The 18399-nt window shown below is 39.6% G+C and overlaps 3 protein-coding genes across 3 annotated transcripts in view; 1 reads left to right on the top strand and 2 right to left on the bottom strand.

Annotated features, from left to right (window-relative positions):
• LOC120417189 (lateral signaling target protein 2 homolog) overlaps window positions 1-10560 on the bottom strand; it is a 35531-nt gene extending 24971 nt beyond the window's left edge. The window contains exon 1 of the mRNA XM_039579157.2: window positions 9792-10560. Coding sequence (XP_039435091.1) covers window positions 9792-9827 — 36 coding nt within the window. The 5' untranslated portion in view covers window positions 9828-10560. The remainder of the gene's footprint in view (window positions 1-9791) is intronic.
• Window positions 10561-12096: 1536 nt separating this feature from the next.
• LOC120417210 (queuine tRNA-ribosyltransferase accessory subunit 2-like) lies at window positions 12097-12577 on the bottom strand. Its single transcript, XM_039579174.1, has 2 exons — window positions 12547-12577; window positions 12097-12475 (listed from the first exon to the last, which is right to left on the bottom strand). The coding sequence occupies exons 1-2, from the start codon at window positions 12575-12577 to the stop codon at window positions 12165-12167; spliced, it is 342 nt and encodes a 113-aa protein (XP_039435108.1). The 3' UTR covers window positions 12097-12164.
• A 757-nt stretch (window positions 12578-13334) lies between these two features.
• Window positions 13335-17955, top strand: LOC120417192 (DNA repair protein RAD50). Its single transcript, XM_039579159.2, has 4 exons — window positions 13335-13539; window positions 13865-14646; window positions 14708-17731; window positions 17799-17955. Exons 1-4 carry the CDS (start codon window positions 13471-13473, stop codon window positions 17857-17859), a joined length of 3936 nt encoding a protein of 1311 aa, XP_039435093.1. The 5' UTR covers window positions 13335-13470; the 3' UTR covers window positions 17860-17955.
• The last annotated feature ends 444 nt before the right edge of the window (window positions 17956-18399 follow it).

Here is an 18399-nt window from a genome sequence, read left to right as displayed (position 1 = left end):
TATGGAAAAACTATTTTATCATTGTGAAACGTTACAGTCTGTGATAATCTTGGTGATAGTACAGTGATATTTGCGACCTCAGCAATACAAAAATTGGTCTAGAAATCCTTCAGCAGGAGTCCGAATCAGGCCAGGACTCGTTGAGCTAGGATACACCGTAGGTAGCATGCTGGTTTGACGATGTGGTCTATATTGAAGTGACGGAAGTGGGAGACAAGACAGCTGACGTCTAGGATATTCCGCGACGTCATACTGCCTTCACAATCTACACAGAAAAAAATAATGTAAATTTGGAAGCTGTAATTTTGGAAGGTTGAATATTTCCTCTTTTATGATGTAATTTTACCTCAATTTAGACTGAAAAAGTGACATTCCACCAGAAAAGTGGTAAAATTACACATTTCCAGAAGTAAAATTACACCTTTCTTCTGACATAAAAGATGTACCCCTTCCCAGATGTAATATTACCATGATTTTTTTTTCTGTGTATGCATAGCTTCAATGGTTACGGAGGCGATGATTTTTTACGGCATTCCTCCTAAATCTGCAATCGGTAAATTATGGAAATTGAAATTAAAAAGTCATGTACATTTAGAATCATACAAATCTGTGTTTGTTGTGGGATTGTGGTCAGAGACATCAGAAGCATACATTTTGATCAATTTTGAGGATTGTCAGGTTAAAATTCACTAAATTAAAACGAAAATTTAGTATTTTGCCTTCCTCACGTTACTGAGGAAAGGCTATAAAATCACTCGAAAAATGAACTTCTCAATAAGACCTCCTAGACCCACCTTCATGTATACCTATCTTCTCAGAATCAAATTCTGAGCAAATGTCTGTGTGTGTGTGGTGGGATGTTGATCAAAAAATTGTCACTCGATTATCTCGACCAGAGGCGCCGACTAGTCCATAATGTTGGGGGGGCTCGGTTTTTTTCCGAAATCGTTAGGTGAGAGTGGCGATTTGATGTTTAAGTTTATTGTATATCACGAATTTTACCAATTTGAATATTACGATGTGATAAGAGTTTTTTCATCCGGAATCCATTTTTTTTCTTGAAAAAGATAATTTATTAAAACGTGATTGAGAATGTTTATTGGGGTAATTTTTTATATGTTTGGAAGGCGAATTCCTTCTAATTGGCATATTCTCACTTATTTTTCAGAAGTAACAGTCAATAATAAAAATGATCAGGTATTTAAAATTCAACAACACAAATATTCTAAAGATGAAAACAAAAGTAAAAAGCAAAAAATTTGAACTTTAGAAATTGGAAAATACACATTAAAAAAACAACATTTTTTGAAATCTGCAATTTAGAAAAAAATAACAGAAAAAAAATAAATATTCCAAAATTTTAATTTTTTTTTTAAAACCCTAGGGTTGAAAAAAACTCATGGCTTAAAAATGTTAAGAAATCAAAAGTTGAAATTCAGAAATTTAAAAAATCAGAAATTTGGAAATTACAATCAATGTTCAAAAAAATCGAAAATTTAACATCAATTAATTTGTTAAGAATTTAAGACTTTAACAATTTAAGAATTTAAGAATTTAAGAATTTAAGAATTTAAGAATTTAAGAATTTAAGAATTTAAGAATTTAAGAATTTAAGAATTTAAGAATTTAAGAATTTAAGAATTTAAGAATTTAAGAATTTAAGAATTTAAGAATTTAAGAATTTAAGAATTTAAGAATTTAAGAATTTAAGAATTTAAGAATTTAAGAATTTAAGAATTTAAGAATTTAAGAATTTAAGAATTTAAGAATTTAAGAATTTAAGAATTTAAGAATTTAAGAATTTAAGAATTTAAGAATTTAAGAATTTAAGAATTTAAGAATTTAAGAATTTAAGAATTTAAGAATTTAAGAATTTAAGAATTTAAGAATTTAAGAATTTAAGAATTTAAGAATTTAAGAATTTAAGAATTTAAGAATTTAAGAATTTAAGAATTTAAGAATTTAAGAATTTAAGAATTTAAGAATTTAAGAATTTAAGAATTTAAGAATTTAAGAATTTAAGAATTTAAGAATTTAAGAATTTAAGAATTTAAGAATTTAAGAATTTAAGAATTTAAGAATTTAAGAATTTAAGAATTTAAGAATTTAAGAATTTAAGAATTTAAGAATTTAAGAATTTAAGAATTTAAGAATTTAAGAATTTAAGAATTTAAGAATTTAAGAATTTAAGAATTTAAGAATTTAAGAATTTAAGAATTTAAGAATTTAAGAATTTAAGAATTTAAGAATTTAAGAATTTAAGAATTTAAGAATTTAAGCATTTAAGAATTTTAGAATTTACGAATAACCAAAAAGATACACATACGGTTTTTAATAAAATCAAAAAAAGCATTATGACAATTTGATACTACCAAAAATTTGCATTTTTTAAAAATGAAATCAAGAAAAAAAATTACCTAAAATTACTCAAAGAAATATCGAATTTATCAGCATTTTTTTAATATAAAGCTGTCATCAAATGACCATTTTGAAAAGTGTTTCAGTTCATTTTCGCTAAATCCTGATCTACAATGGCAAATCGCAGAATGTTGCGTCTGAAAACTTGATGATTGTTTTGGCAAGAGTTTGCGTAAGTTTGCTCTTGTATACTAAGCTTGCTAGTTTTCCTTCCTAGTTAGCATAAGAGAGCGCAGTAGTATAGATGAAACGTTGTCGATTTAGAAAACAACAAATGTTTTTGAACTATTTTACAGATTGCTTACAAGAATTCTATCCAATTCCAATTCAGTTTTAAATATTATTTTCAATTATTCCTGTGATTTTTTTGTAATATTTAAAATAAGAATATTTTTCTTCCAAAATTTCTGGGGGGGCACAATGTATGGGCTGCCCCCCCTGCCTAATTTTAAGGGGGGCAAAAAGTACCGTGCCCCCCCAGAGTCGGCGCCCCTGATCTCGACATTGGCTGCACCGATTTCCATTTTTCCATTTTGGCGTCATTCGATCCGTCTTGGGGTCCCATAAGTCGCTATTAAAAATTATGCAGTTTAGTTAAGTACTTCAAAAGTTATGCTAAAAAAATGATTTTAACAAAAGTCCGGAAGATTGTAAAAAGGGTGGTTTTTGTAAAAAAAAAAACCCGATCATGCTATACATTTTCAGAAAGGTATTTGAAAGACCTTTCCAATGCGTCCAAGACATTGAAGATCTGACAAATCTATCAAAAGTTATAAGCACTTTAGTGTTATTTATACGCTTTTTGGATGCCGGATCTCAGATATGTTGATGAAAACGTTGTCCGGATCTCTCATGCGACCTATCGTTGGATAGGTATTCAAAAGACCTTTCTAACGCGTCCAAAAAATTTATGATCTGACAATCTATCAAAAGTTATAAGCACTTTTTTTTATTTACGCACTTTTTGCATTTTGGATAGCACTCTTTAAATGTGAGGAAGGCGCCAACCACCTAAGGGTGGATTAAGTAACGTTTTTAAATATACGTCGGAACTTGCAGAAAACACTATATTCGCTCCTCTTGATTGGGTGAAAACATAAGGGCGGATACTCAATTTGGTTTGTTTTGATTAATGTTACTATTTACTATTTAGCCCTTTTGTTTTTTGCTTGAAAAACTACGTAATTTTGGAATTTTGAGATGTTGGAGGGTGTTTTAAAACAGTTTTGTTCGCTTTACATGATTCTGATTAAAACTCAGTTTGTTTACTTCTCAGGGTTTCGTCCTTTTGAAAAGTTGTTACTGAAGTGACCAACCACCGGAGTGTAAATTTCAAGGTAAAATATTAATATAGGCTTAGTGACTTTTCACGCTCAAAAATGGCAAATTTCACGGGGACTTTAATTTCAAAACACCAAATTTCACGGAAATTTCGCGGATATTGAAAACTGCTTAAATAACTCCGAATATCTCAGATTGAAATTACAGAAACAACTTTTTATGCTTCATCATATATTATTTTTCAAAAAACTTTTAAAAAAGCTTCTAAAAATGTTTCCACGTGGTTTATGGATAGGCCCAGTAAAAATATTATTAAGTGGTTTTCATCTGACTTTTCAAAATTGAAAATCGATAGGCAAATATAATTCAATCTATAACGAAATCTACAAAATATTATGCAATATCAGAACAAAAAAACAAAAACCACCCAAATAATCAAATTTTGTGAAAATTAAACAGGACTCAGATAAAATATGAATTGTGAATTTCAATGGGGAATTTATATGGAAATTCTTACTTTTTCTCGAGCTTGGAAGTTTAGGTGTTAAAATAAAAAAAAAAAAATCTTGAGTAAATAAAGCTTGAAATAAAATAAAATCAATATATTCCTTTCAAATAAAAAATGTATCAAATTGTTATCCTAAAATTGTTGTTATATCAAATTGTTTTCTTAAAAAAAATTATAAACTATCCTTGTGATAACTTGATGATTCCAAAAATATGTGTTTTACCTTGGCTGATTTTTGTAAACATTATTTAAGTATTCGCAGCATTCACTTCTCAGGAAATATTGTAACAATTTAATGTTAAAGTATGTTCTGCTAACAATTCTTCAATTGTTTCATATAACACTTTTCAACTGAAATAAAATATTACATATTTTTTTCATAAAAAGGTCTCAGTGGATGAAATGTTTATGATATTGTTATTTCAAAGGATTGATTTGAGAAAATGATAAATTTCACGGGACTTCACGGAAATCTTCCAAATTTCACGTATTTCACGCTGTCCGCGAAATCGTGAAAATTCACTAACCCTATTAATAATATTAAAGTATTAAAAATCCATCAGACTCATAAATTTGTGCAATCTAAAAAAAAGAATCAAATGAAACAGATTAAAAATACTTTCGTAATATCATCTGGTCTTGATTACGACTCCACATTGTCTCATTTACAATGTTTTGCTTAAAATGGGACACATTCAATCCTTTCAACCGTTTTAAAAATATGTTTGCGAAACAAATACGTAAAAAAAAGTCGTAAATTACATATAGCATGAATCGCAATATTGAAAGTGCTGCAAATTTAAGAATATTTTCATGTGCTTTAACTATCTACAATAATTGTTACTTCAATAGCATTTTTGCAATTCTGTAGCATGGATCGAAAATTAGAACTAGACTCAAAATAGGGACATCTGCCCACGACACACACACACACACCTAACGCGCCTTTTCGTTTAATTCATTTGCTTGCGCCGTCGTCGTCACTTTGTCACAAATCGTGACAACACGCTCACACACGACAATCAATATTTCGAAATCCTGCCCTGTGTGTCGTCGTCCGTCCGTTTGTTGTGTCTCGCGACTGCAAGTTGATTCTTTGTTTACATCACTCGCTCGCTGTGCTAAGCTATACTGCTCCTGCTACAGCTGATTTAAGCTGAGCTTTGTCATTTTATCTCTCACCAGAGGCAGAAGAACCTTGCACTGAATCGTTTCGTTGAACTTGCTTCGTTGGTGGACTTCCCGCAGTGTGTTTGTGTTCGGGGTATTTTTCGATGACGGGAAAACTACGCTCGCGTACATTATGACGGGGAAACGCTCCCCGTCCAGCGATTACGATATCGTTTGCATTTTCAAGGAAATATATGGTGGCAGTGCGTGGCCGAATGGTTACGCTGTCCGCTTTGTAAGCGGATGATTCTGGGTTCGATTCCCATCTGCTGCAACCTTCCATCGGATGAGGAAGTAAAATGTCGGTCCCGGCCTTGGTTGTTAGGCCGTTAAGTCATTCCAGGTGTAGGAGTCGTCTCCATGCCATAAGTACAAACAACACACCAAACCAAGCCTGCTCCGGAGGAATCGCTGGCGGCGGTTGGACTCACAATCCAAAGGTCGTCAGTTCAAACACTGGGGTGGAAGGTTCCTTGGAGTAAAAGAGGTTTGGGTGCTCTCCCCATTCAAGCCTTCGGACTCCTAGGTTCGAGCAGAAACTTGCAATAGAGACCACAAAAGACCCGGGGGTCGTTAATGTGGATGGTTTGATTTTTGATATGGTTTTTTTTAAACATTAAAATGACCACAAAGGAAACTCAAACATTCTAGGTCATTTGGCGACTTGTGCTGCTACAACTGCACTCTAATTTCTCTTATCTAGGACAGGAGATAACATTGTTGGTGCTGTTCAGCCCACCTTATCAGCCCACTAAGCGATTGTTGTTGTTGCAGTGTAAATAAGCACTCTCTAGTCTCCACGTCGACTATTGAGGTGCAATCTGCACCATCGTCTGTGTTTCGCGGTGGGGATTACTCGCTTATAGCTTACAGGGCGAATTAGATTTTCCAAACAGTTTGAAAACTTTTAGATAATCAAAACTGCAACGCATCTGTTGATGAGTCGGATGCGTCAGGGGAAAGTGACCAAGAGTGAGCGCATACTAATCTAGGTTAGAGCGCGAAAACGCCGCCAGAGAGAGCGCGCGTCTCGGGCCGTGAATCAGCGTCGCACATTTTGCGAATTTACAGACAAATATGGGAAGTGCTGTAAACAGCTGATAATGCAAGTATGATTCACAAACTAATAAACCGCGCGGACACTTATTTGGAATCTCAAATGAAAAGTACGGTATGCAGATCGGAAGGAACGCGGTCAAAAAAAGTTGACAGTTCGGTATGAGCGCGTTTGACGGTGTGCGTATTCAAAAGATAAAATTAAATAGATTGAAAATGTTTATTCAAAAACTTTAAACAACAATTATTAATAATAAAAAAAATAGAAATCAATAATTTTAAATTTCTTCAAAAAATCAGAAAATTTGAAATTAATAAATTCTTAAACTAGACAAACTAAATTTAAAAAATTATGAAATTATTTATTATTTAACAATGAAATAAGGAAATAAAGAAATTAGGATGTTAGGAAATTTGGTAATTAGAAAATTAGGAAATTAAGAAATTTTGAAGCTAGGAAATTTAGAAATTTGGTAATTAGGAAGCTAGGAAATTAGGAAGTTAAGAAATTAGGAAATTAGGAAAATCTGTAATAATGAAATAAAGAAATTAGGAAATGAGGAAATTAGGAAATTTTGATGTTAGGAAATTGAGAAATTTAGGAAATTAGAAAATTAAGAAATTGAGCTAATATCTCAAGAAAATCAGAAAATTATGAAATTAGGAAGTAAGGAAACTAGATAATTAGGAAATTTGATAATTAGGAAATAAAGAAATAAGGAAGTTAGGAAATTAGGTTGTAAGGAAATTGGGAAATTTGGTAACTAAGAAATTAGAAATTTAGGAAATTAGAAAATTTGGAAATTAAATTTGGAATTAGGAAATAAAGAAATTATTAGGAAACTTGGTAATTAAGAAATTACGAAATTAGGAAATTAAGAAATTTGGAAGCTAGGATATTAGGAAGTTAAGAAATTAGGAAATTATGTAATAATGAAATAAATAAATAAGGAAATCAGGAAATAAGGAAATTAGGAAATTTGGATGCAAGGAAATTGAGAAATTTTGGAAATTAGAAAATTAAGAAATTGAGCTAATATCTCAAGAAAATCAGAAAATAATGAAATAAGGAAGTAAGGAAATTAGGTAGTTAGGAAATTTGATAATTAAGAAATAAAGAAATAAGGAAGTAAGGAAATTTGGATGTAAGGAAATTGCGATATTTGGTAATAAGGAAATTAGAAAATTAAGAAATTGAGCTAATATCTCAAGAAAATCAGAAAATTATGAAATTAGGAAGTAAGGTAACTAGGTAATTAGGAATTTTGATAATTAAAAAATAAAGAAATAAGAAAGTTAGGAAATTAGGATGTAAGGAAATTGCGAAATTTGGTAATTAGGAAATTAGAAATTTAGGAAATTATAAAATTTGGAAAGTAGGAAATTAGGATGTCGGGAAATTCGAAAATTTGGAAATTAGGCAATTTAGAAATTAGGAAATTTGGAAATTAGGATATTAGGAAATTAAGATATTAGGAAATTAGGAAATCAGAAAATTAGGAAATTAGGGAATTAGGAAATTTGGTAATAAGGAAATCTGGTTATTAGGAAATAAGGAAATTAATAAATTAGGAAATTAGGGTATCAGGAAATTTACAAGATAGGAAATTAGGAAATTTGGTAATTTGGTAATTAGGAAATTAAGAAATAAGGAATTTAGCAAATCAGGAGTTCTCAAATTCTTAAATTCTAAAAATTCTTAAATTCTTAAATTCTTAAATTCTTAAATTCTTAAATTCTTAAATTCTTAAATTCTTAAATTCTTAAATTCTTAAATTCTTAAATTCTTAAATTCTTAAATTCTTAAATTCTTAAATTCTTAAATTCTTAAATTCTTAAATTCTTAAATTCTTAAATTCTTAAATTCTTAAATTCTTAAATTCTTAAATTCTTAAATTCTTAAATTCTTAAATTCTTAAATTCTTAAATTCTTAAATTCTTAAATTCTTAAATTCTTAAATTCTTAAATTCTTAAATTCTTAAATTCTTAAATTCTTAAATTCTTAAATTCTTAAATTCTTAAATTCTTAAATTCTTAAATTCTTAAATTCTTAAATTCTTAAATTCTTAAAATCTTAATTTTTTTTTGAAAAAATAATTAGTTTTTGATTGTTAGAATTTCAGGTTTTGCGTAAATGTGTTTTCAAATTTCTATACTTCAGATTTTTTAAACTTTTGAAATTTTTACTTGTAATTTCTAAAATTTTTCAGGTTTCGATTTTTTTAATTTTTCGAGCTTTTATATTTTTAAATTCTTTAATTTCGAATTTAATTTTATTATTTTTTAATTTCAAAAATGAAGATTTAAAAAATGGTTGGAATTTCCTTTGTATTTTTTTTTGTTTTTTTGAAATTTCAGAAATTTTTTGTTTTTCCATATTTTCGCATTTTTATTTTTGAATCATTTGTATTGTCAAATATCAGATTATTATGGAATTTTTCAGTAAGAAAATAGATATTTGTATGATTTTTGTCAAGTTTATTTTCACTCCGGTTTATTTCAGTTCGGTCCCGCCAGGGTGGATTAATCGGACAGTGCAGTGAACTCACAATCCAAAGGTTGCTGGTTGTTACAAGCAATAGTTGGCGACACTTGGGCCAACAGCAATAAACACAACTTCTATTTTTTACTCCGTTTCGACCAAAAAACTAAATCTGTCCTTTTAATTTCAAGATTCTGCATTTTCAGATTCTCCGGGATTTTCTATTTTTTCCAACGAATATAAAATTATTAAAACATTTGTAACTTTCAGTCGCATTCGAAAAGTAAAATTCAAATTCTTTGATTTTTTGTTCAAAACATATTACAAACAAGAAACGTCAAACGCCACTTTCCGTTTCTGTTCCCTTTCCTTGAGCGTTTCTTGGGCGTTTTTTTGTATGGAGTTTTGCGTTCTTTCCGATCTGCATATCAGCCTTAAAGTAGAAGAATGTTGCCTCTCCCGAAACCAAAACAAACTTTTTACCAACAGCGCTGCCAACAACACACATCTTTCCAACCAGTGCTGCCTGTTTACCCTTGATTTCCGCGTACGCTCGGAAGGTTTTCTTCTCGGTACGTTTTTGCTTCGCGCAAAAGCAAAACTTTCGCAATCACTGGCGGCCTCTTGGTTTATTTTTTTTTGTGTGTGCTGGTGTGCGGCGACGACGACGATGTTTGTACGTGCAATAAATACTACTTCCACACACAACTACTGCCGAGTTTTGTTCGTGCTCGTGGGCACTGGTTTTGGCCGTGATGTTTTTTTTCTTCTTTCCTACGAAACCACTATTTTATTTTACTTTTTCACTTGCGATAGTGGCGCAGATTGTGGAGTTTGTAATGAGAGATTTGCTAGTGACGTTGTGTAGTACTAACCTTTGGCTTGTTCAACCACTTTCGCAGCGAATCCATCGTGACGGATTGGCGGTTCTGCTTCCTCTGCTAGTTGAAGGGATTTTTCAGCAAAATAAAACTCGAATACAAACGGAAACTAAAACACTACTTTTGGTGTTGTTGCTGCTGCTGTTGCACCACCCAGTCACAGCACGACCATAGCAAAACGGGGTTGCACTTTCTGCCTCTTTTGGCCGAATATTTTCAAGAAATTCTTCCAAAATCACTCGAAAGGCTCATTTTTTGCCCTCGCCCAAACTCGAATGTTTTTTTTTCGAAGTTGCTTTTTCTCTGGCCCGCCTACCCGCAGGACAACAACAAAAACAAACTCGCAGCAGGCTGTGCTGAATCTGCCTGTTTTGTTGCTCTTCTTCCTGGATCGATTTTCCTCTGCGAATTAAATTTTCTCCCGTTTTCCACGCTATCAATTCACTTGTGGCCGCGATCAAGCGATTTTAGCTGCGATTTTTCTTCAGTTTTCGCCCCACCACGCACCAAATTTGACGAGGGGGCCCCCACCAAGGACGGGAATCTCCGCCGAAAAGGGCCTTCCCCCTGTTCCGCGCTGCGTAGGCGTAAGAAACTGTGAAACTTTTGCACGCACTCCTTCCAACCCTGCGGACGGCGACACGGCGGACTCACACAAAACGCGCACAGCACAATTTTGTCTCAAAGTTGTTACTTTTACGCGAACACGGAATTTTCACAACTTCGACGACAATTCTCAACGATGGTGGCTGCTGAACTGAACGGAACAGCAGAAATTTTGAGTTTTGATGAGGGGAGAAAACTGCGAAAATGCGCAGGGAAGGGCGGTAGTGACAGTTCGGTATATAAACATCACAGTGACAGTTCGGCGTAACGAGGGGCGTTTCAAAGGGAAAAAAACGTGCGTTACTTAATCCACCCTACACGCAAAATCCAAATAACACAGATCTGTGTAAAATTTGACACAGATCTCCCAAAACTGGGAATACACAGAATCTGTGTAGAAAACTTGTACACAGATCTGTGTACAACCGTTATCTGTCAAATCTAAGTAGTTTATGAATCGACAATCTGAGTAAAATTTTACAAAGATCTGGATAATATTTTACACAGATTCTGGGTACAAAATTGCGTTAATTTCTTCTTTTGAAGTAGGTCACTCCAAATATATTGCATTTATTTCATAAGTTGATCCGTATGCGCATCCATATTTACGTGCATACACCATTCCTCTATGAATTTTATTTCAGTGTTTTTCACAGCTGTCATCGCAAACGCGCGCGCTGCGTATTGTTTACAAATAAAAAAAATCATTCTGTCTCTAATACATTTCCCAGCCGGGAGATTCGCTGGCGCTTCGTTATCATCCGGCAATTTCCAGGGACAGCAGCTTCGTCGTAGTAAATCCAGATTTTCAATTGTTTTGTGTTGAACTTAGTGCGCACCAGCAAGCGAGATGGCGGTAACCCTGGAGGACAAGTCGGTCGAGCTGCTGTACGTAGACCCGCAAGAGACGGAGTACGACGGGCGGTGTTGGTGCTGGATTTCTACCGGAAGGGCAAGCGCACCGTCATTAAGACTTCGACACGGCAGAAGTATTTTTTGACCGTGATTGGCCTGGTTGATCCGGAGAAGCTCAAGCCGGGCGATTTGGTGAGCGTGAACAAGGACTCGTACCTCATCCTGGAGACACTTCCAGCCGAGTATGACGTCCGCGTCAAGACGATGGAGGTGGACGAACGGCCCACCGAGCAGTACTCGGACAATGGCGGTTTGGACCGTCGTGCTGCCGATGCCGCTCAAGGACAAGTTCAAGAACCTGGGAATTCATCCGCCGCTGCATGCTGTTGGCTCGTACCTGTATGGCGCACACAAAGTCGACCTTCCTGAAGCTGGCCGGGTTGCATCTGGTGCAGATGTCCACCGGGGACGGTGTCAAGCTCGTCCGGGACGAGTTATAACTGGCCAAGGAAAAGTTGCCGGCGATTACTTCTGCACGCGTTTACGCTGCAGACACATCTAGCTGTTACATATGCATGTCTTAAACTTGTTTGACCTAATTTGGTCACCTCACTCCTTATCTTGGAGTTTGACGAGAGACGTACATCGAAGTCGCATTGGATTTTATTTTTATTTGTGGTTTCAGCTTAATTTTTTGTATTGTTAAATATGATGAGAACAAAACAATATTGACCCCCCCCCCCTACTCATCTCCTCCTCCACTTCCTGCTCCTCCTCCTCCTCCTTGCATTTGTCTGACCATTTGCATTGAACGATGACAAAGTCTTGCTTCTCGGAGTTGATGCAGTTCCAGAATCTGTGGATGGGGGAAACGAGATTTTTTTCAAGGATACCCTAAACGTGACACTATTGAAGCCTTCGAAGCGAGTCCTGCAAGGCATCCTTCAACCGTCCTCCGGCGTCGGTTCTTCTGATCGGGCCCAACACGGAAGCACCCTTTAGCTTTCCCGACTCCGGATGCACCTCCAGACACTGCTCCAGTGACCTCTGCCTGCGCTTCTTCCAACTCTCCTCGTCGGTATCGCTATCAATCAGCGGCACGGAAATATCCGTTCGAATCGCCTCCACTAAACCCATGTAACTTTCCGTGATGAAATTCTTTTGCCCGCTGCGGACAAACACCGCCACCGACTGGCACTGGACAAGGTCGCGGGAGTCTTATCTATAGACTCGATCCGGCGACACGAAACTCCATCATGACGTACTCAACGGTCCTGCCGTCGTCAACCAATTCCGACCCACTTCCGATGCCACTCCATTGGGTAAATGAAGTGTCGTTTCTGGTCCCGCTGACGCAATCCTCGTAGGACACCGGAAATTCCGCAGTAAAAAAATACCTCAAGCTGGAAAAATAAATTTATTAGAGCGGTGACAGTTTGTAAACGAAGGAAACAGTTTGACAGTTCTGAACTGTCATTATCCACACTGAACAAAATTTCCTTCCGAATATTGTGCAGATAAATAATATTTACCTCGATATTTACGATATTTACCAAATATTTACGGAAATTAATCAAATGCGCTACGGATCAACCTTGTGCCCAACCCCGTGTATACCTCTCAACATTTCTGGAACTTGTTGTCTCAGGACTTGCAAAATAGTTGCAGCTGTTAAAATGCTTATGCGCCCTTTTCAAATGTTGCTCCATTTGAATCTCCAATAAATCTTTATTTAACTTTGTAGAGTAAATTTTCAAAAGGTCCTATGTGACAAAATAAGCAAACTGAGTTATTATTGCACACTTCGGGGAGGGGGGGGAGGGGGGAGGAATTTAGCGATTGTCCACGCTCCATACAAAAAAAATGGTGAAAAGTTTGCAATAGTCGAACTGAAAGACTCGTATGAAACAGTACACTTGTTTTATTGCAAACTTTCATTGGCCCATTTACATTGTTTTGCTTCATTTGGCAACACTGTTTGTCGTCTCTCCTTTTCCATCCCATTTCACAACACAAACAAAGCGCGCAATTTTTCTTCTCTCGCCTCGTTCGTCAACCACATTTTCCTTCGCTTCTTTCGTGTGTCAATCGAAGCAGCCGCTGGTCGCGAAATTTCGTTGCCGGCAATTATTTTCACGTTTTGTCCTGTTTTTGTGCAAGTTGTTCAAGTCAGTAGAGTTGTCGAACGGTAAATTTTTGAAGGGCGACGAAAATGTCCACAATTTGCAAGCTGGAAATTCGCGGAATCCGCAGCTTCGGCGTCGAAAGCGAGGATGTTCAGGTGAGATTTTGAAAGGATTAAAAAAAAAATTTGCTTTGTAGGGGTCTTCAACATTTGATACAATTTTGAAGTTTCCAACTTTCCAGTCTCGACGTTCTTGCAGAATTCTGGCAAAACCAGCTCTGGTAGAATATTTCGTAACTGGGGTTGCCTCAGTTTTAGGCAGTATATATTTTGAATATTTAAATTGTTTTATTTATTTTTGGATTGATTAATCCAAAAATAATAGTAGCTGTTATTTTTGGATTAATTTAATATTTAGAAATTGTCTAAAACGATGATGAATAACATTTCGCTGCAAATTGATTCAAATTGTGTCTTTCAGAAAATTAAATTCCAATCTCCGCTGACCCTGATCGTGGGTCAAAACGGTTGCGGCAAAACCACCATCATCGAGTGCCTCAAGTACGGCCTCACCGGCGAGGTCCCGCCGGGAACCGATCGCGGCAAGGCGTTCGTGCACGACCCGAAGATCTTCAACACCGTCGAATCGCTCGGCCAGGTCAAGCTGATGGTGAAGGACTTCACGGGGAACCGCGTGACGGCGACCCGCTCGATGAAGGTCTCCCACAAGGGCAACACCAAGCTGCCCAAGTTCGAGACGCTGGATTCGGCCGTTACGATCGAGGACGGTGCGACAGGGGAGAAGAAGACGCTGTCAAGGCCGCGCGTCGCGGACATTAACAACGACATGGCGGACGCGATGGGAGTTTCGAAGGCGATTATCAACAACGTTATCTTCTGCCACCAGGAGGACTCGAACTGGCCGCTGGAGGAGCCGAAGGAGTTGAAGAAGAAGTTTGATGCTATTTTCGAGACGACCGAGTACAATAAGGTGATTGAGAAGCTGATCAAGATCTCGAAGGAGTACAACGACCGGCAGAAGGAGAAGGCGGGGGATTTGAAGTTGCTGGAGAATATTAAGAGTCAGGCGGAGATGAAGCAGCTGCAGGCGGAGAAGGCCGAACGGAAGAAGGGCGAGATGCGGAAGGAGGTGGACGGGTTGGAAGGGTCGCTGAAGCCGATTCATGAGCGTATGGAGCAGATTGCGCGGATCGAGCGGGATTATTCGAAGCTGAAGCAGCAGGAAATTGAGTTTAAGTCGAAGTTAGTATGGGGGATTTGCAACAATCTTGAACAAGTTCTGATGTAACTAATCCTCTTTCAGAATCCACACCAAAGAGGACCAACAGAGCAACCTTCGCTCGAAGATTCGCACCCTGTTCAGCGGCTCGCTGGCCGAGCTGGAGCAGGAGATTCGTTCGTTCCAGGCGTCGATGGGCGGCAAGCGGTCGGAGTTGCGCGACGCCGAATCGGATCTCGCCTCGCGCAAATCCCAGGAAAAGTCGCTCCAATCCAAGCTTCAGGAGATGGAGTCCCGCCGGGTTCATCTGATTGCGAAACGTCAGCAGGAGCAGGACTTGGGCGGCGATCGGGCGGGGAAGATTGTGGAGCTTTGTGGGCGGTTGAAGCTGCCGGCGAGCGGGGATTACGAGGGTTCAACGGTTGACGTGGAGTCGGCGCTGGCGGCCATCAAGCACGGCATTCGGTCGGAGGAGTCGCAGGTGCAGGCGATGGCCAAGGGGCACGACGAGGCGGACCAGGCGGCGCAGAAGGCGATCGATCGGCTGCGGGAGGACAAAGCGAAGCTGGAGTCGGACGTGCGCATGAAGGGCCAGATGGTGGCGGATTTCGCACAGGAAAAGGCCAAGACGCAGACGGAGATTGCGGCGATCGAGCGTTCGGCGGAGACGCTGAAGAAGATCGTCGGGGAGATTGAGAAGTTGGAGCGGGAGTACGAGACGCAGAAGGCGAACACGAACGTGGACGGGATGAAGCGAACGCTGGTGGAGAAGAAGGCCAAACGGGAGGAGCTGCAGGTCAAGTTGGACAAGGTTGAGGAGCAGATTTCGGCGCTGGACGCGATCGCGGCCAAGGCGACCGAGTTGGGATTGAAGGAGCAGCAGCTGAACGGAAGGGAGGCCGAGTTCCGGCGCGTTCGCAACAAGCACTCGGACAATCTGAAGCGACTCTTCCCCAGCAAGACCATCGAGAGCAACTTCAAGCGAGCGGTTCAGGACCTGTACGATGGCCTGCAGCGGCAGATCAAACAGCTGAACGAGTCAACGCGTGCCGCGCAAGCGATCGTCACGGAGATGGAAACGACGCGGCGTTCGCAGAAGCGTGACCTGGACCGGCTCGAGCGAGAGCTGACCGAGAACCGGGAGAAGATCTACGCCGCCTGCCAGGGTCAACCGTACGAGGAAGTGCTGTCCAAGCTGAAGGAGAAGATCACCCGGAACAACCTGGAGCACGGCGAGCAGCGTTCCGCGGAGATTCTATACCGGAAGTACATCTCACGCATCGAGGACGACAGCTGCTGTCCGTTGTGCCACAAGGAGATGGCCGGCTCGGACGCGCAGGACATCAGCACGGAGCTGTCCGACGAGATCCGGCGGCTGCCGGAGAAGATTGAGATGTTAGAGAAGCAGCTGAAGACGGATCAGACGCGCTACGATCGTCTGCTAGCCCTCCAACCGTACTCGGAGCGGGTCGAAAAACAGACGATCGAGATTCCCAAGCTCAAGCAGCAACTTCAGGAAACGGAACAACGTCTCACCCAGGCGTCCTCCGACCTTGAGGAGTACCAAATGGCCGTTCTCGAGCCGAACTCGAGCGTTGCGCTGATCAACTCGATCCTCGGCGACATGAGCATTCTGGACGAGTCGGCCCGCGACCTGGACCGGATGCGCAAGGGCGTGGCCGAGCTGCGCCAGGAGTTGGCGGACAAAACCCCAGGCGGCGGTTCCGCGGTTCCCCTAGACGACATGAAGCTGGAGCGGGAAGTGCTGCGGGGAGAGCTGCGTGCCGAGCGGAACTCGATCGACGAGATGCAGAACCGAATCGACTCGGAGACGGAACGGCTCAACGGACTGCACCAGCGCTTCAACCAGATGAAGGAGAAGAAGATCCAGCTGCAGGAGTCGGTGCAGTCGCTGGACACGAAGAAGGCGAAGGAAGTCGAGTTGGGCGAGAAGATTGTGGCCTGCAAGAGCGAGATGGAAGATGCGGAACGCCGGCTGGGACCGGTTCGGGCGAGTCTGGCCAAGGAGGAAGAGGCCAAGTTGAAGGCCAAAGGCGAGAATCGCGTCAAGCTGGGCAAAGCTCAGTCCGAGTTGGAGGGCCTGAAACGAATGGAGGGCGAGATTATTCGACTCGGACGGGAGTTGGATCAACTCGCCAGGTTGAACCTCACAGACGAAATCGCCAAAATGAAGCGCAAGCTGCTGGAAGTCACCGACGACATCAAGAAGGTCGCCGCGAGCATCGAAGAAAAATCCACCAAAATCGACACCCTCAAAAAGGAAATCTCCAACCAAGACCTCATCGAGCGTGACTTCCTCGACAATCGCGACCTGAAGAAACTCACCGCAGAAACCCAAATCCTCCAAGAAAAGCTCGACACCCTGCTCCGCAGCATCGGCGATCTGGACGCCCCGAACGTGGTCCAAGAACGCAACAAACTGCTCGAGCAGCGCGACTCCATCCAAGCCAAACGCAGCGAAATCACCGGCCAAATCGCCGAACTCGAGAACCAACTCAAAGCCCTCCGCAAAGAGCTCGACCGGCCCGAGTTCCGCAACGCCGTCGCCAACTTCCACAAAACGTTCGCCGAATCGGTCGTCCTGAAGAAAATCATCTCCGACATCCTCAAGTACCGCAACGCGCTCGAGTGGGCCCTCATGAAGTACCACGCGGAAAAGATGGAGCAAATCAACCGCTCGATCTACTCGCTCTGGCGGGACATTTACCGCGGCAACGACATCGACTACATCCGCATCAAAACGGAGGACGAGTCGCGCGAAACGAAGGCCGTCGAAAAACGGCGCCAGTACAACTACCGGGTCGTGCAGGCGAAAAACGACGTCGAGATCGACATGCGGGGGCGGTGCAGTGCCGGCCAGAAGGTGCTCGCGTCGCTCATCATCCGGATGGCGCTGGCCGAGACGTTCAGCAACAACTGTGGCGTGATGGCGCTGGACGAGCCGACGACCAATCTGGACCGGGAGAACATTGCGTCGTTGTGTGAGAGCTTGCGGCGGATCGTGACGGAGCGGGAGGGCGGGAATTTCCTGCTCATTATCATCACCCACGACGAGGAGTTTGTGACCAAGCTGGAGAAGTTTGATACGTAAGGACTGGGGAGAGAGTTGGGCTGAAAGTTTGGTGGATTTTAATGAATTTTCGTTTTATTTCAGATACTACCGGATTGCGCGGGATAACAACGGCAAGTCGTTCATCAAGGAGGAGCAGTTATAATTTCTGGTTTAAGCAGTGTTCCTTTGTAATGTTGTTATTGCTTTGTTAACCTTATTAATTTCATTAAACATTCCCACTGTTGTAACTCAAAATCCTCTGTGTTTTTATTGTTAAAGCCGAAACAGAAATGTTTGATTGTCTTTATCTGTTAAGCCGTACTGTCACTTTATAGGGTGACTTAAGGAGAGTGGGACCACAACATGGACGTTTTAAAAATAACGTCGTTTATAGAAATTCCCTGGCTAAATTTTGAAAACAAAAAAAACTCCAGGATGGTGGGCAGATGTCCCATCTTACCCCATCATATGAACTCTAGTGAAAAGACCAATAAACAATTATTTAAAGGCCGTTTACAATTAATTCAATTATTCTCCTATTGGTAATTTTTTTTGATAATTATTTTCTGGATATCATTTTAAGCAAATTTTGTTGTACGAAAAGAATTCGTTTGCTTTTCTTTTCTATTTGGCACATTAATTTTTTTTCTATCGATTTTAAGATTTTTTTAAGGACTTAAGCTTAGACAGCTGCAAATATATT

This window comes from Culex pipiens, chromosome 1, assembly GCF_016801865.2.
Source record: "Culex pipiens pallens isolate TS chromosome 1, TS_CPP_V2, whole genome shotgun sequence".
Lineage (NCBI taxonomy): Eukaryota > Metazoa > Arthropoda > Insecta > Diptera > Culicidae > Culex > Culex pipiens.
Note: the sequence above shows the minus strand (reverse complement) of the source record. Positions and strands in the feature narration are given on the sequence as shown.